Source organism: Channa argus, chromosome 4 (genome assembly GCF_033026475.1).
Source record: "Channa argus isolate prfri chromosome 4, Channa argus male v1.0, whole genome shotgun sequence".
Classification (NCBI taxonomy): domain Eukaryota; kingdom Metazoa; phylum Chordata; class Actinopteri; order Anabantiformes; family Channidae; genus Channa; species Channa argus.
Window position 1 is genome coordinate 14,966,848 of NC_090200.1, and position 21,881 is coordinate 14,988,728.

The 21,881-nt window shown below is 37.5% G+C and overlaps 1 protein-coding gene across 2 annotated transcripts in view; it reads left to right on the forward strand.

The window, feature by feature from the left end:
* sema4ba (sema domain, immunoglobulin domain (Ig), transmembrane domain (TM) and short cytoplasmic domain, (semaphorin) 4Ba) overlaps positions 1-21,881 on the forward strand; it is a 42,590-nt gene that overhangs the window by 14,632 nt on the left and 6,077 nt on the right. For both annotated transcript variants that reach the window (XM_067502123.1, XM_067502122.1), the window contains 7 exons: positions 8,071-8,476; positions 17,138-17,298; positions 17,493-17,555; positions 18,159-18,257; positions 18,744-18,855; positions 19,083-19,199; positions 19,466-19,623. In XM_067502123.1, the coding sequence (XP_067358224.1) occupies positions 8,359-8,476; positions 17,138-17,298; positions 17,493-17,555; positions 18,159-18,257; positions 18,744-18,855; positions 19,083-19,199; positions 19,466-19,623 (828 nt within the window). In that variant the 5' untranslated portion in view covers positions 8,071-8,358. The remainder of the gene's footprint in view (positions 1-8,070; positions 8,477-17,137; positions 17,299-17,492; positions 17,556-18,158; positions 18,258-18,743; positions 18,856-19,082; positions 19,200-19,465; positions 19,624-21,881) is intronic.

Consider the following 21,881-nt stretch of genomic DNA (forward strand, 5'->3'; position numbering starts at 1 on the left):
ATATTCCATCTGCATCCACCAAAAAGTGCCTATTATCTTACTGAGTGTAATGTGACTATAAAAACAAGTTGAAGTTGTGTCCTAAAATGTGTTATTAAAAAAACAAAGCACACACCTTTTTCCTCTTAAGAAGGTTTACTTGGGCTTTGCTTGAGCTTGGGACATCATCAATCAGAATTACATAACTAGATTATGTTTAAACAATTCCTACCTGTCATTTTAAAATTGGTTGCACAATAGGTAATTGCGTGAACATGAGCCTGGTTACACCCACTTAGAGGAACACAGCATTGAATTGTACTTGTGATGTTCACAATGGTTAAAAAGTAATTCTTCCTAAATTAAATGATAAAATAGCTTGTATTACTGTGTTAAATTTGACCTTTTTTAAATTGCTGTTCACAAGGTTTACAATTTATAAACAGCTACTTAAAGAAGCACCAATAGGTAACTGCTTAATGTAAACAACTCCCCATATTGTCAGTGTCTTCATCAAAGTTAATACTTTAAATGTACAAAATGAGGCTAAGCAGGATCACCGATGGTGCAGAAACGATTGATCAATGAGTCATTTGACTGAGCGTTAATCAGTCACAGTTTGCCAGGTACATCATTCTGCACAGAAAGCACTGAAGTCCAAGTGGGAGACTTGTAAAACCTTGAGAAGCATGTCGATCTTGAGGGCTACGATGTGCTTGTATTAAAAGCTGGCTTTTGGTTTGTGTCATTGATGGGCATGTGGAGTAGCGGACACTCTGAGCCTTTTATCGGTCACACACAGTGATGGATGTGTTCAGCCCTTTGCCCAGTGGCCTATAGCCTGAGCTTCTGTCTAAGCCTCTAAGCTACTGGAATGCGTGCAGCTTCTTGCTGTGGACATCAAGGGAGAACAGCCACATTGCTTTGTTTACAGCCTTTCACGGCTACCATACCAGCCTAATCGATTTCAAAGAGGATAAAAATTTCAGTGCATTGTTGGTGATTGAATGGTGTATGAATTTACATGGAAAGTAAATGTTAATGCAGCACATCATTTATTTTCTCGGTCAAATGGCTCTCAAGATAGTTGGTATGTTGTTGGTAAACTTTCATTTTTTTCTAAATTTTAATATTTTTTACTCTGCCCAAAATATGTTCTCTTTTTTGAATTATGATTGAATCAGAAGTCTTTTTCTTTTCATGTTTAGTCAAAAGTAAAAAGTTTGCTGTTGCAAAAATACACTGTGAAAGTTTCACTCAGTTGATTGTTTATCTTCACCAAGTCAGTAACATCTGTATTTTTTGTTGATAAGAGTATTAAAACTTGAAAAATGTCTTTACAGTAAATTTTGTTCAGATAAAACACATGCAATTAATTTTCCAATAATTCCAATTAGCTACAGTCAATGAATCAATGGTCATTATACATTTTAGTGGATTGACAGCTCTAATAATAATTTACAATAGTAATAATAATAATAATAATAATAACATAATTGTAGTGTCCACTATTTTCCTTAATTGCACATGTATTTTTATTTAAACAAGTACCACATATTCTAGTTTTGTATCATAGACTTCAGTTACTTCAGCTAGTTATTGAAGGTAAACAAGAATGACCAAGATACAGAAGATGAGGTCTATGCCTATTATCAGGCCTCTCTCTACCACAGTCAGTATTTCATTCCAGTAAATGCAGAGAGAATTATATGGCAAACAAGTGTAGAGATTTAGAATAACAGGCCTGACCTACTTACAGCAGCCAGGGCTAAAACAGCTCCTCACCTGTGGCTGGCATATGCAAGGATTCCTCATAAAAACACAGGCCCTCAATACCTAAAACTGTTCACTGAACAGTATAATACTGTATTTCATTCCTTTCATAAAATTTACTTTGGCATTTTTGTTGCTTTTGCTATAACTGTGTGCATATGGTCACACTTTCTTTGGCTGGTCCAAACTGTTTACTGGACTTACAAGCACTGACTACTAAATGTGAAATTAAAGCCCTTGCTAAAATGCCACAGATGGTCACATTAGTATGAATACCACTATGTGTAGGTATTGAGATTATATCTAGACTTGAAAAGCAAATTAGCAAATTTCCGGTTACACTACCCGAGCTAAACAAGTCTTTAAGGATCAACTTTAGCAAAAAGACAAAAGCATGTGTGTTCACCCTTTTCTAAGCAATATTTATGATAATTTTATAGTTGAAATGAATATTGTATTATTTATTATTGTGCTGTAATCAACAAGAGTATGGCTCTTGTTTAGCCCAGAGAAGAGAAAAGTCTTTTCATCTGTCGCAAGTGGCAAGAAATATTTTCTCTTGACTAAGAAAAACATTGAGCAATCTACTTCTACTTACTGCAATCTACCAGAAAGGTAGATTGAAAACTAGCCAACAGCCTAATGAGTAAGTCTTCTGACAGTAGTTTCTAACAGCCAACAATTAAAGCAGTGCTGCTCAACCTAGATAAAGAAAAGGACGTGGGTTATGCATGTAGACTTAATTTTCTTTTCTTTTTGCAATGAGAAAGTGCATGTAAAATGGACTCCCAGCTTACCTGCAAGGTGTATCAAATGATAAAATTGAATGCTCTCAAACATGGAGGTGTTCCCTCCCTTTACGAAAGGGTGTGACAATAGTAATAAAATCCTAAAGAGGCTGTTTTAGCAAGTTCAGCTGGGCAGGCTACTTCCGAAAAGTGGATCAACTTACACTGCATTGTTGAAAACTGAAAAGAGGTCAGAGAGATCTAGCAATTTCTTTTCAGTGCCCCAGTATTCATTATGTCTGTTAATAACAATGCATACAGTTTTAATTCAGGAGACTTGGCTCAAGCGCTAGGAAATAAAGAGCCCAATGCTAGGAGAGGCAAATGGTGCTCACGCTGTGGTAAAGATCTCAATAAATGAAAGTACTAATATAGAATCATAGTTTGACGAGGGGAGCAACTATAAGAAAATGTGTCCTTGCTCTTTAATTTGCTTCTCTATGTCCTTTTTTCCCTACTCAATGTATTAATGCACTTTCCTGTCACAGGCCTGACTGCTCTTCTTTCACCCACTTCAGTCTTGATAGTGATAGCAGGCCCTTGCTCTTCTATTTTACATTTCAATTGCAAGCTGCTTCTACTGGCTCCACATCTGTTATGGAAATGTGCATGGAGGGGGGATCGGAATAAAATGGAATCTCATTTCAAATATTTTCACTTCTGAGACAGGGTTGATTTAGGCACTTCTATGGGTTTCAAAGACAGAGGTGATAAAATATGCTCATCCACTTTCACAGCCATATATTACTGTAATCTATCAATACCTTCTTAACACCCGATAGCTTCAAATTGTGGATGTTTTACTAAGTCAGCGTTTGTGATAAAATTCCTAACCTCTGACCATGTGTCACAAGCCCCAGAGGAGAAGCAAGCTTGATGAATTTAACTCCCCTGAACTTTAAGTTCAAAATGTCTCCTATGTGTTCAATAGTTTAATAAGATTTTAATTAGGCAATTAAAAGTCTTTGGAATGGCATATGGTCATAATTACTGGTGTGTGGTTCACTTGGGGATGAATGAGCCATTAATTACTCTTAGTTGGGTCTGGGGATTGGACTTTACTGTGAAATGGGTCGGGTAGAAGAGGGAGATTCTTTCTTCAGACTCCACAGTCACCTAATCAATCACATTTCGGAATTTCCATTCACTGGGGAGCAAGATTGAGTTGTAACAGCCATTTTTAAATCCATTACCAAGTTTGTGTGTGTGAAGCCTTTGAACGTTTACCAGTAGCTTGAGCCAAACTCATGTTTTACTAAAGAATTTGTAAATCAGTATTAGGAAATATTTGTATGGCCATTTATGCAAAAGCAATTAATCAGGAAAAAACTCTACATTTTACAAGTGTGAATAATCTGTATTTTTGTCTGTGTACATGGAAGAATGTTTCAGCATAGCCGTTTGTAGGAAACCAACGATTAGTCTGTTTTTACTTATATGGTTATTTTGGTAAACCTGAATTGAAAATCTTTCTAGTTTACTTTCATGGCAGGTGTCCACTTAGGTGCATTTATGACATTTTATATTAATCTTTAATCTAAACGGTTCACACTAAACCTTTACAATACAGTAGTTTTGTCTGTTAATAGTTCCATCTGTTTTGGTCTGAAATGTTGTTGGTGTGTTGCAACCATTTTTAATTGGATTATGCACAGTTCTCTGTATTACTGTTGTTAGTAAATTCTTAGTAATTTGGCTATAGGTGAGTCTCATAACAGGAAGTAGTCATTACTTTAGAATTCCTGATATTTCAATTTGTCACAAGTCACTCTGTCACAAGTCACAAAATACTTAAACTTTGTGACTAAAGTTGTCTTACTCATAGACACTGTAGGTATCTTAAGATCTGTATTAGCAATTGTAAAACAAGGACTATTGCACAACGATCAACACTGCACTCTGCCCATATGTGAACATGCCAAGAGGTCATATTTACCAGTCAACTCTTTTATAGTCAACAGACTGTGTGTAGAATACAGGGAGCCTTGACCCTTTTCCAATCTACTCAGATGACAAATGTTAATAGTGCTGCCACCTGTTTCAGCACTATGCATATTACTGCTATTTATAAGACCAACAGAATGTTATATATAGTGCTGTCATTGGTCAGTCATTTTCATTCAGTGATATATAGTGATAGTGAGTTTTAACTGTGTTACTGGAAATGATTTGGAAAGACCTTGGTATTTCATTGTTATGGGAATGTAAAACGTATATTCGCTCCTTTGACACCCTGTACTCCTGTTTTGTAAGAATTTTTACAGTGTAGAAGAGATAATGCCCAATGTATTGTTAGTATATGAAATGCCAATAACATTCTCATTATGTACAAAACATTTTGTATTATTTGTTGGGAGCTTTTCCCTTATGGCATGGCTTTTATTGTTGTTAGAATTACATGTGTTATTGTGTGGACTTCATCCATTATTCCAAACAGACCTTTTAGTCATTTCACATCACTTATAGTTTTTATTCACTCTGTAGAAGTTTTTTCTGTTAACTGCCTCAAGTGACATAATCCAGGTGAGTGGTTTCCCCAGGTCGCACATGCACATTTCGGGTCTTATACAGATTCCCTCATCTTCTTATTTGTGTACATAGGTTGTAGGGGTTGGACACAGCCTGACATGAAGCTCTGTATGCTTTAGAAAAACAAATATGTTTATTTGGTTTACAAATTGAAATGTGTTAATGTTATTTGTTTTAATGTAAGGACATAATTGAACATTGAAGTTAATGTAGCAGAGCTCTATCAGTCTATTAGTTCTCTATCTCTGAGATGAATCATCATTTTCTGAGTGCATTAATCATTATAAAATTAAGACCCCATTGCTAATTCCTATGTTCAATTTAGGGGATGCACAAAGATATATTTCATAATAATCCTTAGCTGGGTTACTTTAAGTAATTAATATTCACTTTGTTTGGCTAAAGAACCCCATTTTTAATTATGCTTTGCAAGTAGGCTAATATAGTCAGTGTTTTATAATTTGTGAAAAATTGCTTGACATATGCAGTAATTAATTCAATCTGACAAGGTTTATGTAACTAAAGAGGATATAGAAAGAAACCATAGTGAATTTTAAGAGATCATAGACCCAAGACATGGGGAGAGTATCATCCACAGCCAGTGCACACTGTCACATCTGTGTAGAGAGTGAAAGGGATGATTCAGTTTATGCATCACGCAGGAGAGAGGAGTGAAGTGCAGAGTTGCATATAGATTTCCATGCTGTTAGAGGAGCCCTTGTTCTCTCACTCACGCTGAGTCGCGCTCTCTCTACATACCTCGGTTGGCTTCAGCTTGATGCATGTGGGCTTCCTTTTCTGACTGTCACACAAACCCAGAATTAATATTAGCTCCACTGCTTGGTGGTCAAGTGGTGTCTCATTTGGAGTTCTTCCACACAAAGGACACTAATGGGATATACAAACACACACACACACACACACATACACACACATTTTGTGTATATACATATATAAAAAACCTATGTGTCTTTTTCTTTAGCCTTCATCGTGGACTTGCTCCTCTAAATATTACATACCTGGGCCTGCAACATGCATTGAACTGCTCATTGATTGAGAGTGAGGAACCCCTTGATAATAACCACAAATAGCTTCTGTTTGCTATTGATTGCAGTGCCTTACATGAAACTGAATCACCCATTGGTTGCATTTAATAAGGAACTCCTTGTGGCAACTGTAATGGACAGTTTGCAGTTGTAACTGTGATATCTGTATTGAGTATGCCTCACTATGTTCAATTAATCAGCACCACTGAATTGCCCCATAACTCCTTTACTGGTAAAATAGATGTCCCGTGGCTTTGTTTTAATATAATATTACAAATTGTTGTAGACCTTATGGCTGTGGGTGCCTGGTGGATCAGTTGTAGAGCATTGGGATGCAGAAGGCCACGAGTTCAAATCCCAACCCAACAGGTGTGGACAAGCCCAGATAAAATGGGAGGCTTGCGGAAGGAAGGGCGTCCGGCATAAAAACTCATGCCAGATCCACATGTAAAACACGTTCCATTGTGGCAACAAGCCGAAAGCAACTGATCTTTTGTTGTAGACATTGTGGATAAAGTGTTAGCCTGTGCCAAGTCTTAAATGGTAACAACATAAACTGAAATTGCACTTATATAAATTGATTTCATATTGAACAGCAGGCCCGTGCAAATATTTAACCAATTTTATTTGGCTTTGGACAATTTTATCTTCATAAATTCCTGAGCAATGTGAGCTAAAGGCCCCTTTAAGCTGTGGGAATGAAAACCTTTTACACCAGCAGGGGTAATGTATACAAACTATTTCTTACCACCCAGTTAAAGTTCAACTGAGTAAAGCTGATAAAGGAAACTCCTGTAATTTCTGTAATATGAGTTGAGGGCGTCACACGTTTTCATTGTTTTTAAGCTTAGCAAAGATTTCCAAGAACATTCTCTCTCTCTTTCTTTTCTTCCCTGTGCAGTGCACAATAGAAAAGGTACATGTAGTTCAGATATGGAGATAGTAGCTCTGAGAGGGAAAGGCTGTTTGTCAGTAGCTGACACTATCGGATTAACCTGACCGGAGCATTGTGCACAGACAAAAATGTGCTGCAGATAATTCATGTAGTATTCTGTTAATAATCACCACAACATTATCACTTTCTTACCCCTCTGAACAGAAACAGAAAGTAATGCCAAGTAACCTTTTCAGCTGGCTCACTTGACAGAGAAAGAAAGTACTTTTATCAAGGAACTTTTTTGTTATTAATGCTGTGAAGTGAAATATGGCTTTAATAGAGTCACTGATAAATTGGAAATTGGAAAGGATGTTTTACTTACCCTAGCAGTGTGGCTCTGTGGATGGAAAAATAGGTTCTTTGGCTCCACACAATTGTATTATCTGTAGGCGTGTCTTTTAAAATAGTGCAATTATTTCTAGACTCTTGTCATAATCCAAAAATTCTAAACACATTGCTTTGGTTATGGAATCATCATGTGTTTGTTAGGTTTAGGTAGTCCCTCCAGGTTTTAACAGATGTTTTTGAAATTGTTGCGACTTAAAATGCCTGATTTTGTTTTGTTTTTTTAAATTGGGATGCACCTTACAATGTTTTTATGATATTTTGAGTTGCAAAGTTGTGCAGACTACTGTATATAGGGGAATTTTGTTGCTGTTGCAACATCACAAATTCCTGGAACATCTGTTTGGTAAAACAATTGTGGTTTAGGTCAAAATGCTGTAGTTTGTTAATGTTTCAGGATCCTCTTTGTTATAGCTTAACTTAACTTTAAAGATTTATATGGATAAAAACAGTACAATTTAACACAATTGTTTGACAAACTACTGACATTTTCATTCTATTAATTTTTACATATAATGTTATATGCTGGCACACTAAGAGATGGTTAATATGGTAAACATTGTGCTTGTTATACATCTGCATATTAGCGTTGTAATTGCGAGCATGTTGGCATGCTGACAAAAGGATCAAACCCCCCACAGCTGAATGCATGTTTTTCCTTAAATGTTCACAGATCTGATCTGACCCTGCAATGTCAAGTGTATATATGGAGGCTGATTGGTGCAGGATTTCTGTCTTGCACTGAGGTCAAAGGTCGTCCTTTCAAACGTGCATCATCTGCAGCCCTACTTCACAACGGTGCATAGGCCTTTAATTCAAGGAGCCAGGATCTGCGGAAGGAGAGAAAAGGAGAGAGAGCAAGACGTGAAGAGAAAATAAACTGGGTTAAAAACTCTCTTCATGAATTCCCCAAAACCCTAAAAAGGAAATACTGCAAATTGGCTGGTGGACCTGAGGAGACATGTGGACAATGAGTATGGCTTGGCTCTGTCTCCCAGCCTACACTGTCCTGCTTATTGGTTGCTTTCATAGAGCTGTCACGGAACATGATGTCACTCCTCGCCTCACCTTCTCATACAGTAAGTTTTATTAACTTCTTAACTATAAAATAAACATTCATGCAATGAACCACTGCTACTTTTTGGCATGATTTTTGGGAGGTAAATTGAAATGAGGTATACAGTGGCAAACCTTTATGGCATTACATGTACACATTAGTCAATTCAGTGCTGGAGACCAATAGATGAAGTTAGCTTTGGTGTTATCTGGGACTTCACTTGGGTCTTTGTTCGCTCCTTTTGCATGAACAGCAGCACTTGACAACTGTTTACTGAGAGAACGGCTGTTGCATTCTCTTGCTCTGTGTAGTAGATGTGTCGCAAGCTTCCATCTCGCCAAAAGTAGAACCTTACCAAAACAGAGCTGTTATCATCAATGATTTACTATTTAATAGTTGCTGATTGTAAGTCTATTTACATTTTTTGCATCTCAATCCTGCCTACAGGACTCATTATGTAATTCCCTGTGGTCTCGCTGTTTATTAATTGTCCACCGAAAATAGTCAATATATATACTTCATATCTTTCTATTGTAAGGGCTTAAAGGATTTAGATAGGTGAAGCGGTGTTTGTCTGAGCCACAAATATTTGAAATCCATGTAAATCCACACTCAGACTGGCAACTCCATCAGGGCGGCTCTGTCAAGTACCTACAGGTCACACACAAAATGAACAGGTCTATTGTGTTAATACTTAGTGGGGGGAGTCCGACATATTCTTACAGTCAATAAGAGTTATTGCTGTTATACAATCAGTATTTCTTTGTTAGGTTGCAGAATGTCATATCATCCAGCCAGTTTTAAAACATAACAGATGTGCTTGTCATATTTGTACTTTGAAATATGTTTCTCTGCAGCATGCTCTTTAAATAATGCCAATGCCACTAGTGCCATGTAGTGATTTGTTTCATCACTGATGTGTTTACTCAAACGATGCATCTTTGCATTTGAGATGACAAGTTGGATTTAAACATTTATTAAGCGTCTATATAGCCATGGAAAATTAAACAAAATGAGGGATTATGAGATCAATGTAGGCTTTTAGTGACTGAACTGTGGTTAGTGACTCAAGTTCAGGCATCATTGGAGCCTTAAAAACAGAGAAGATTGCGTTGATAGATCTTTCTTAGTAATTTATCATAGACATGATGACAATTTCCACTATGTGGCTAATTCTGAGCCATGCAAGTTTTCAAAAAGGTCAGCCATCTTGCTTGTCTGAGCCTGTACCTTCCTTCGTATGTTATTAGGACTTCTACATCAACAGGTAATCTCTCACCTGCCAGCCTCAACAAAACCCAAAAGCTCAGCTCTGACAGAGTGTTTCACAACTACACACATCATCAATCACTCACTGAAAAGACGTGCCACATTTCTCCCCGTTTTGATGGAAAGATTTGCTTTTAGGGCGTGCATCCAATGTTAAACGCTGTAATAAAGCATGCAAAACCCACATGTCAGAAGCCCGCAGTTCATATGCTCTGCATTTAGTGTAGCTGAGGCTATGTAAGCTAGGTTGTCTTTCCTATCTTTTTTTATGTTTTAGTAGCATCATTAAAAAGAATAGTCCTCAGTTGTCTGCTTGTTTTTTGATATTATTCATGTTTATATAATTTTAACCACATTAATAATGCTGGGCCTGTCCATGAGGGGTTATGCAGGAAATAGGACTGCTTTAGCAACAGATGTACCAATGATACCCCATTAAACTTAACAAGGACTCATTTTATCATTTTTTTTCTGACCTGTTTCAACATGGCTAAGGGCTCATGGTAACTTTAAACGTATAAGCTGGCTTATGCAAATAAGGGCGCTGGTGTTTTATTGTAGGATTTAAATTGTGACTTAAGGGAACAAACAAGTTTCTTCAAGCTGATAGAGTTTAGCTTGGTCTTGTGATAGAAGTTGTCTTGCTGTTGTAATGTTGGTTCTGCTACGCTGACATTTAACTGCCTCCTGCAGAGAGGCTTTGTCACAATGTGTTTACAGTATCAAAGCAGAATGCAAAGCCGCAGGCCTCAGGGATCTGAACTTTATACAGCAGAAACTGCCTGGTCTCGTCATGGTTTCTGGTCCTTTCTGTCACATCTAGATACCAGTTAGCTTGACGGCTTGCATGCTTTAACCTCAGTAGTATAGGCGGGTTAGAGCTGGCTGCTTTCCCTCCTGTTCTCTCTTGTTGTCTCTCTCTGTCCCCTGTTTCCCACCTCTGCTTTAATGAAGAGTGTAATCTGCCATGAATAATTGAATGGGGATTTGTATTTGTTATGGTGTGAACACTTGTCTGGTTCTCATTATGCGCCTATCAGGTCAAATCATAGGTTCAGACTGTGGAGCCTATTGTGCATGTGCCTTTTCTCTCTACTTTTAATGTAGACCATGCTGAATGGCTTAGTGTGTTAGAACAATTTAAAGGCACACCTATGACCCCTTTAGGTTACCTGTCTTTGCCTATCTCTCTTCAGCCTCTGTTAGCCTTCATTCATGTAGGCATTTTGTTTAGGGGGCACGCCCATACAGCCAAACTGGGAGTAAAGCATTTTTAATTATTTAAAAGCTGTCATGTCTAGACGAGCTGAATCCACCCCTATCCAGTGATTCAGAATGACAGTAGTGTGAAGTGAGACGACAGCTTTTTATTACTGTGCTAGTGCCATAAAGCTTAGGAGCATTGTATATGTTGAAACATAGTCCACAGTTTCACTTGTTGTTGAAAGTTGTTAAAGTCCACCAGAATCCCTCATTATGGAAAGGTGTATATAAAATGCAAATAAGGGGCGGCTGTAGCTCAGTCGGTAAGGCAATCATCCATGGACCACAGGGTCAGTGGTTTGATCCCCGGTCCCGGCTATATGTCAAAGTGTCTCTGGGCAAGACACTGAACCCCTAACGGCCCATTCCCCTGCCCAGCTGTGCAGAGCCGGTCCAAGCCCGATAGAAATTGGGGAGGGTTGCATCCATATAAGATCTATATACAATCTAATGATTGAGCCATCACATAATAAATGAAATAATAATAATATAACTTATAAGCATTTAAAATGACAAAGTGCTTTAGAGGAACAAAATGATAAAACATAGCAATAGTTAATTTAATAATAACAATTTTATTGTTTCAAGACTACATTGATATCAAGATATACACAATTAATATTAACAATAACATTTGGTTATATTATGCTGGGATGTGTGTAAAAATCCTTTGTGTGACAGACCAGTGCCTGTTTTCATGATTTATTTTTTAAATGCACCATAAAAAAACAGAGTTCATTGATCCTAAAATTTCTGAAGTTTATGATGCCCTCTCTGTGCAATCTAGAGTGGAGCAGGACATGAATCAAACTCAACAGACCCTGTAAAAAAAAAAAAAACTCTTAAGTTGGTCTGTGCTTACATTCTCTAGGTGTTGTGTGGACTTGCAACTGTAAATTCACAGCACTGAGTTGGGCTGGTCAGACCAGAGTGTTGCTGTACAGTTCAAAACATGTCATGACCTTGTGGAGACTGTCTTTCTTCTTGATTCTCCAGCATTGTTGAAAATGGAGGAAGGGGTCACGGTGAGTTCCTGATGCACCTGCAGCTGGTTTACATTATTGTGGTTAATGTGGAGTCGGCCTTTGTTGCTCCCTAAGCAACAGACTGCCCTATTACCATTTGTCATGGGAAAAAGATCCATAAGAGCTAAAGTGCAAACTAAACAGTGTAGATAAGAATTATTGATAAGCATACGGGAAGGTGTTTTTATTTAAATGTTAACAGATTAATTTGTTTCTATCCATCAATAAATTGCACCACCATCACCTTTTGTTGCTCACCTTTGCTGTTTCAATATGCAGTCCACATACTTTGTCTGTGTACACTGTACCATTTCCTCAGTATTTGCAGCATTTAGGCAATAACTTTCCAGCCTCTGTTTCCTGAAGCTGTGTTCAAAATTGCTACCAATCTCAGCATCAGCATGGTGCAGTAAAGACAATATCCTGCTAACAAGATGCAGCTCCACAAGTTACCAATACAAACAGCAGGCTCACAGCTTGCCTAATGAATCTCCTGGTGAATTGACCCTCTTGGCCTGTTGTCTTAATACATTCCAGATGCTTCTGTCTCTGTCCTTCAGCTTCCCAGCTCCCCTCTCCCACACAATTACCCATTGAGTAGCAACTCTTCATAGCTAGTTTAAAATTACTGGGTATAATTTAGTTAGTGTTTTAGTGTGGTCTGTTTTCTGTCTTGATGTCACCAAACAATGGGACAGCAGTGTGAGCTCTGGTGTTGCTCTGACACTGACCGGGACTCCTGTTGGCACGGCAACTTCCTGTTGCAGCGCTCATTGCTTCAGTCTCACCAGAGGGTCTTTATCTCTTCTTCTCAAAGCAGTTGGATTTGCGAGAGTTCATCTGTTGTATCTCTAGCAAAGTCCTGATACAAGTGCAGCAGATGAAGACAAAGAAAAGGGATTTGTAGACTGTGTGTCTCCGTTCTGCCTGAGTATATTCTAAAGTGTGTCTTCGTATTCACAAGCTAATTCTAACATTGAGATATGCTAGTTTAACCGTCAGTCTTTATGGTGTTAAACAAATAAATCAATTCTATCACAATTTTCTCCCTTTGACGTCAGGGATTGATTATTATTATTATCCTTTCTGGTGTATGCTGCTAACGTGATAAGAACTAAAGTACCTTTTGTAAGTAAGGGGTCAAATCCTCTTAATGTCCATATCAGAGGCTAAACAATGGCTACTAAGATTTATTTATTAATACAAAGTAGATATCGTAATAACTTGTTTTGTTTTTTTATGTTTCACCTATAATGTCAAGTGCAAACAATTGCAAGCATCCTTCTTATATTTATTTAGAGATGAGAATGTAGATCATGTTTATGGCCAGAGGACTGTAAATGGGGCATCTACCTTTCCTTAAGTATGACCTATCGTGAGTCTCTTTCTTGCTCTTGAACTCAATAGAGAGAGGCATCCTTTTTTTCAGGTCATCTACTGGTGGACTGATGAGGACTGCTGTTTATAAAATTAAAACATCTTCTCAGCACTAGGATCAGTGGCTGGTCGTTATATTTGATAATGAAAGCTATCTTTGTATCTTGGCCCACCAAGAACATGTTTACTAATGTTGCAGAGTAATTGGTAGTTAATAGTTGTTTGCGACAAAGCTTTCTTGTACTTCTGCAGATAGCAAACAAGAACGGTTGCTTTAAATGAGGTATACAATCGTCTAATCTACTGAACACAAAGCTGTAAGAGCTGAAAAAGGCAGTCCCCCATAAGAGAGGGCATTGATAGAATCAGCCTGTAATAGTTGCCCTACAAGAGAAGCCACTTAGATCTCTGTCACTAAAGGACAAATTACTCGATAGTTCCCCTCTAGAGAGGATGTGCCACACTTTAATTATCTTTTTACATATTTTGTGACACAATTCCATCAGGAAATCAGCTGCAAAATGTAGAAGCATTCCTTTAAGCCCAGTTAAATTAATTCTCCTTTTAAATAGATTAGCAAGTCAGTCTAGGCAAGTATTTCAGTCCATTTAGCAGTGTCATTTGCTGAAATTACTTTTAATTACATAATAATGGCAATAATCTCATATTGCTTACAGCTGCCAGTGGCTCAACCACTGAGTGTGCCGTTCATGCGCTTATATTAAGAGTCATGGTTGAATTGCTCTGAACCTGACAAAGTTTCTCTCTCAAACACTAGGAACAGGAACATTACTATGACGAGACCCCTTCAGTTCTGCTTGCTGGTTCTGTCTTTCTGCAGTGTTTTGGACAACCTGTTTCCATCCTGTATCCAGCAGAGATGGCACAAGGAGAGAGTGGTTGGGTTTTGATTCACTGTTCTGTTGCCATTTGTTAAATGCTTTAGGAGATCAGTTCACTCAATACACAAAAACATTTAGTCATCTGTCTCGAGTTGTATCTAGCCAAGGAGAGGACTTAATGTGCTGAGGTTTTTGTATGTCTACGTTTGAAATTTGTTCTACCTCCATAGTGTAGCTGAAATACCGTAAATCTTATTTGTTGTATTCAGGGAATTGACAATAATACCTGAAAACTCAACATTAATTTGCCTTTTCTGTATCATACTCAGGATAATTCACAGATGTCAACTTTTGTAGGGACTTTTTTCCTTCTTTGGAGGTTTCTTCCAGTAAAAACATCTATGGTTTGTCCAGTGTAGCAGAGTCATTATTCCTCACAGGCTCTTCATTTTAGTTTTTCAGTTGCACTTTTTAAATTCTATAGGATGTCTTCAGAAGCACAACATCAGCCCAGAAAAAAGTATCTGGATGACTACTTACTGTACCAGTAGGGGTTAAGTATAATAAGGAACGGTGAATTAAAGGAAGAAAAACAACAGTAAGGTAAGTGTCAGTAAGGTGCTGGGCCACCAGCAGCTTCAGACTGCCATCCCACATATTTTCCAGGTCTCTGGAGCTCTTCTTAGGAGGTTAAACGATCGAAAAATGTATCTTACAAGACAAAAGTAAAATGGATGAGCAGAGAAGAACTACTGCAACTTAACTTTAACTACTTGGCTCTGACACACTCTTTCTGTGGTTTCACTGGATATGAGCTGCTCTTCCACTTTTAAGTGCCTTCTCTGAACTGTCCTGTCTGTTTCCCTCATCCTGGTGTACACCACAGCATTTCTGGGGGTTCATTGTCATGGAATGACCCCTTAAGAATCAACCTCAGACAGTCAAAGAACAATTGTGGGGTTTCTCTAGAAGACTGTGGCATATTCGGACTGGAAGGGTGGGACAAGTTCATGTAGGATACACTTGTAAGCTTGTGATTTTGGGGAAATGGTGTGCCCAGTGTCTGATCTATAGGAGTTGGAGTATTCTGTAATGGTTTTTTTCGTTTCAAGCCTGTGGAATCTTCTGAGAGAAATTTTTGGTTCCTAAATTGTAGGTTGTAAATCAAAACATTAAGCTTAAAGATGTAAAATTATTTATACATATTACTTATTTTGTTACAGTGATTGACTCTAGTATCATAATTTTTAGGCCAGTTGATTCATTATAAAAAAAAGAACATGGTATTATTTAACAATTAACAACTCCACAGCGAAACAAAGATGTGTAAACCAATAGGTGTTTCTAAAAGATGAATAATGTTTACCTGAACATATAAATGGAAAGCTATGTATCGTTACAAACCCTCCTGGATCTCTTTAATGATACTCAATTAGGGACCCCGTTGTTTTTCTCCGTCAGCTGTGGTCGTTAAGTATGAGAGTGATGATTTGACTCTAGAGAATTGTTGTATAGATATCCTCCTCTGCAAAAATCCCTCAAAGCTTTTATTTTTGTTTAGGCTTTGGCCTTTGTCTTCCTCTCTGTAAATCACAGGTAAATTCATACACAGTCCTGTGAGCAGAAAAAAGGGAATCGGTATCAGTAATGAGCAGCACTCAATTTATCAGATAACGATACTGAGAAGCGGAGAGAAGGGCCCCAGTGGGTCCATGTACAGTATGCAGAGCTGAGCCCCTTGTGGTTTTACGGACAGATTTAACTACAGTATGGCTCTCTGTTGCCGTGGCGATGGACTGCTATTAACATGGTGTTTCCCCAAAGGAAAGGAAGTCTCCTAGCCTCCTGTACCTACCCACTGAGGTTAGGTTATATTAGGTCACATGTACTGCATGGTACAGACCACATAATGTGCTGATTATCAGAAGAAATAATGACAACCTATTGTATATGGACTGGATAAGTTTTATGCATGAAGGTGCCATAACTATAATTATTACAACCAGCATCTGTGGTTTTTCATTCTTGTCTAGAAAGTGAAAAAAAAAAATTCAAATTGCCAGATGAGGTCAGCTGACAGAACTTTCTATGGCTTCACATATAAAATGCCTTATGCTTTGTTTGCATTATTTTGTTTTCTAAGACAACTGTGAACTAATTATTAAGGAAAAATTATGTTTTTTTCTAAAGGGAGGGTGGTCCGAAAGTTTTTTTTTTTTTTAAAGCAGCCAGTTCAATCAATTTGGTTATAGTATTAACCAAAGCAACACTTTATTAGAAAATAAATGTCTCCTTTTTTCATGTTTGCCATAAATGTGACATTTAAAATTTTTGATTAATGGCTATGAGAAAACAGTTAGATTTTATGGCTTAAATGGGAGTGCACTTAAGTTCTGCTTCTTTATGTTGTTGTTGTTGGCTCAACTAGTTGGTATGATTGCAGTACATCATTTTTAAGTTATTAAGAGGAGGGTTGGAAGTAAAACACAATGCTCAGCCTCCCCTTTACAGTATTTTAGAGCAGCAATTTCTATATGTCACTGAGAAAAACATTAATCAGCTAATGTGAAATCGCATCATTGAGAAAAAACGATATTAGAGGACCACCATTAATAAAATAAATGTAGTTTTTTGGGGGGGTTATTTCTTTCCTCATTGGTCACATTACTGCAGAAAAGGTCCTTTTTATCAGAGCTTCAGTCAGTTCAAGTTTCCATTACCTCCCTGTTTCTGTTTATGCTGGCATAAAAGTATGGCAAGTAGTTTCAAGCAGGGCCAGCAGTAAAGGTCTCCAAGCTGCTGAAAACGTGAGACACACATGGGCATTTAAAGCTGCGATTGGGAAGCATGTGTTTAGCCTGAGCACACTAATCAAAGAATCGTCTGTCTGTACCTGCTTTTGTCCAGATGCGAAGGAGAGGATAACCCGAAGTTTCTCAGTCAATGGAGTGTTCAACTTCACCTCTCTACTCCTCAGTAAAGAAGACAGCATGCTGTACGTTGGTGCTCGGGAGATTCTCTTTTCTCTCAACCTGTCTGATATCAGCGCAGTTAAGCAACAAAGAAATGTAAGAGCCAGTGGGCAAGCATCTGTAAACTGCAACACCATATACAGTCTACTGTTTCAATGTGAATGTAGATATAATAGGATCCTAGATATACAAAGTTAAAATGGTTATAAATACAATACAGTCCCAGAAGTCTAACGTGACTATAACACACCTCACTACTGTTTGAGTCTGACAGTGTTTCTCTCCTGCAGCTCACATGGAAAACTACAGAGAAAAGGAGAGAAGAGTGCAGTTTCAAAGGCAAAAACCTGCAGGTGAGTGTACTGCTTATATAACTGAACTCAACAGGCTCATACTGTATTTACATGACCACAAGTTTGCCTTGTTAGTTAAGTTGATCATTGTTGCATGGCAATTTGAAAACAAACCCAGGGCAGAACCCTGGAAAGTTCCTGTTCGGTTGTAACTTTCCATTTTACAACAATGGATTTTCCCACTTCTTTTAAAACAAACATTTCCTCTGCTACACTTTTTTGTCAGCCTTATTCTCTATCACTTCTCTACATGTAAACCTATGGACCTAGAACCTTGTTAAACACATCACGAGGAGACATCATGATGTGAGACATTGGTTTAAATAATGAAAGTGATCTCATATCTCATTGCTGTGTGCAAAAAGTCTGCAAATCATTTGTGGCTTTGTTGCATTCTAGCATGTTTCTATAAACTGTCGTGTATCACCAACATATCGGGTATCAAAACGAAATAAAACATATTTTGGATGAATAAACTTTTGTGTTTTTTTTCTTCTTGATAATATTAGGGATTTGTTTTTTCTTAGCTGTAAAGAACATTAAGTGTGAAAATTCATTTTCAACCATTTATTTATGAAATTCTTGTCACTGTTTCTAAATCAGACCGATTGCTTCAACTACGTCAAGATTTTACTACGTATGAACAGCACTCATCTGTACGTGTGTGGAACATATGCCTTCAGCCCCATCTGTGCTTACATAGTAAGTTTTTATATAAAACCCATCTGTTGCAGTGTTTAGCTGTGTGGAGCATCACAATAAGAAAAGTTGATGCAAGGCCTGATATGTGGTGTTTATTTATTAGATTCTAGAAGAACAACATCTAAAATCTGATGTTTGCAGCTTCCTGCCTCTCAGCCTACTTAGCAGTCTGGCTGAGACCCTGCCCAACTAGACAGAATATTACAGGCATTATTTTATTATCTCCTACGCCGAAGGGAAATGGATCAAAATATTTAATGCAAGTAATCCCATTATATAGTAAGAATCGATTCAGTTTTCAGTCGTTTCCTCCAAACCCTTTAAAGCTTTCTAAAATGATCCACAACAAACATATCAGGCATGACCTGTACCTCAGCTTATCTAAAAGACTTTCTGTTGTGATATGGGCATATAGTGATCACTGTCAGAGCAGGTTACAGCTCTGCTTTTAATTTAAGTATGTGACATGTGGTGTGCTTTCTCCAGAACACTGCAGATTTCTCCTTTGTCAGGAGTGATACCAATGAGATTGTTACAGAGGACGGACGAAGCCGCTGCCCGTTCAACCCTGAATACAAGTCCACTGCTATCATGGCTGGTAGGTCTCGGATTGGCTGTTCGCTGTCAATGGAATCAAACTTTGTTTAAAATATCTTTTTAATCACAGGAGCTGCTGTGGAAACAAGTAAAATAACTAGATGAAGGTGGTTGATATGGAGACAAACTGGAGCACAACCTCTGGATATCATTACTTTGCATGACGCAAAAGCCCATTCCCTAGCGGTAAACACTGTGATTATGCTGGTCTTCTTCACTGTGTTGCAGATGGAGAGCTGTATACTGGTACAGTCAGTAATTTCCAAGGAAATGAACCCGTCATTTACAAGAGTCTAATCCAAGGAACTTCTTTAAAAACAGAAAACTCTCTCAACTGGCTTCAAGGTACTACCGTTTGTTTTGGCTGGAATCTATTGCTTTTTTTTTTAAATCATAAGAATTCTAGTGTAAACTGGAAAAACTGAGCTAAATGAGATGAAACTTTTTGGGCATGATATGCTGCATGATGCTGCAATTCTACTGATTCTGTAAAAGCAATATAACTTTACCTGCAATTTACTGTTGCAGGTGACTTTTCCATTGATAGCGTGGGCTGCCAGCATTACATATACAGCAGGTTGACAGTATTGTTCATGTTGCCTTTCTTTCAGACCCGGCCTTTGTCGGCTCTGCCTACATACAGGAGAGCCTGCCCAAGGGCAACGTAGTGGGCGATGACGATAAGATTTACTTCTTCTTCAGTGAAGCAGGAAAGGAGTTTGATTTCTTTGACAACACTATTGTGTCACGTATTGCTCGCGTGTGTAAGGTGAGTGATGCTTGAAGGCAGATAGTCCATCTAGAGGGCTCTTTTTACTGTGTTAAACTGTGTTAAACCTCTGACAATTCCTTCCTTGGGTTTCGTATACAGTTCCTACACAGCTGCTTACAGTTTCAATATGACTGTAACCTAGCTCACTCCTTCCTCATTTTTATTTTTTTAATTAATTATTAATTCATTATATAAATATTTGTGTTCATGAAGGACTCAGTAGATAACTCACAATGGCTTAGGTTCACTTTAGCACAAGATCCATGCACATAACCTACTGAAACAGAGGAAGCCCTATAAACTAAAATCCAGACCTCAATTTTTCCAAAGTTTTTAGGGTATTTTTAGTTCGATAAACATCATAAACCTTTTTTTTTTTTTTTTTTTTTAGATCAGACTGCTTAATGTCTTGCTTAAGGCTTAATGTCTTTGTCAGAACAGTCCTCATCACACAAAGGTTAGCTGAAATTTGGCAATTTACATCAGCGATAATATAAGAAGTAACTGTTGAATGTTAACAAAAAAGAAAATTTTAACATTTTCTTGTGAAACCATCATACATATTTTCCCCTTTACTGACACACAAATGGAGAGCTAGTTCTGTTTTTATTTTCAGATGTAAACTGTCTCCCACTGGTTTCCCAATGGCTTCCGTGCCATCATATAAAGGCAAGATGCCAGCTAATACAGTGTGCGTCAGATATAAACCCCTAGGTGGTACCACACGAAGCTCAGCTGTGATTCACATACCTGTTTTACAGACAAACTCTGCCCAGAGGGTTATATTTTCTTTTTCTTAATGCAACATCCACTCAGTTTTTCCATTCATCCAATAAAACACTTTATTATTATTGACTCATGTAGCATGTTAGCTATAAAGAGTGAGTAATAATGTGTCAGTTTGGGGGAGATGCTTCCCAGATGCATTTAAAACAAAAAAATATTTTAAAATATATAAAATTTAAAACAAAAAATGCTTTAAAATAATGCTTAAACATTTGATGTGTTAGTTCCTAGAAATACTAAGTAATAGTGATTTCTGTAAAGTCCTATTCATACAGAAATCTCCTTTAATCCCATGTTTGACTTATTATGTTGGCTGCAGTTCCTCTCTTTGTTTATTCAGGTATTTAGTACACAGGTTCCACTTCATCAAGGCTAACCACAGAATGATAAACAACCTTTTTCTTGAAACAAACAAAGCATTTGTTAGGATTGATCGGTTTCCAGAATGAAGCCATTATTGCTTGTCATATTCATGGCTATTTGAACTGCCTTTTAAACAAAGGCCGCATTTAACAGGCATTAATGAATGAGGTGAATTTAGGTCATTTTAAACACAGAGTGACAATTATTCTAACACTAAGTTTAACTTTGAGGACCAGAGACTATACTGAATAATGATTATCTGCCTGGGATACTGCTATAAGCAACTGCGTCAGAAGCACATTATTGGTTATGTGTCATTTCCTTTGCCATTCTAGTGCTGCAATTTCCTCTTATTATTGTAATACTTTAAATATCTAGGACTCTTCTGTGTGGTTTGTGTAAGAAAAATAAACATATAGTCACCTTCTGGAGGCCTGTAATTCTCTGTGTAATATCGTCCATTTTACTGTCACACATCACATGCTGTAAATCACTTCCACTCCAAGGTTTAAAGATGTAGTTTTGTCTAACATCCTATTTTAAAAAATTTGTAGCCAAATTAATTTGAACGTCAAGGAGGTCTCAAGCCACACAGACCACTTTGAAGGCTAGTGCCAAAGGTGCTAAATGACAGCAGTAGTGTCATTAAAGAAGGTTGGTGGAAAGCAATGTTTCTTTTTCATTTAAAAGTATTTGCCTTTCACAGCAGTTTTTTTACAAATCTAAATCAGTTGTCATGATGTACAGTATATCATTTTCACGAGCTAGAAGTCTGTAGCCTCAGGGTGTGACTGTTCAAGGGGAAAATTGATTTTGCTTAGTGTGCTTTATATTTGGAGGTTAATATTTTAACTTATATTATTTGAAACTGCTTTACTGTTGGGCTCAATACATTTTTATTCATGGAGAAAGAAAATAAAGATGACATTTTTATATGTAATACGCACTATATATGCTGTATGTAAGGTATGCCATGGTTAAAAACACCATATGCTACACATTATTATTTCATGCCTTTAATGAGATCGTCAGATCTCATCAAATTGCTCTTGGTTTTGAACCATCAACAGTCACCACTGTAGACAAGTGTCAATCTTATATTCTTG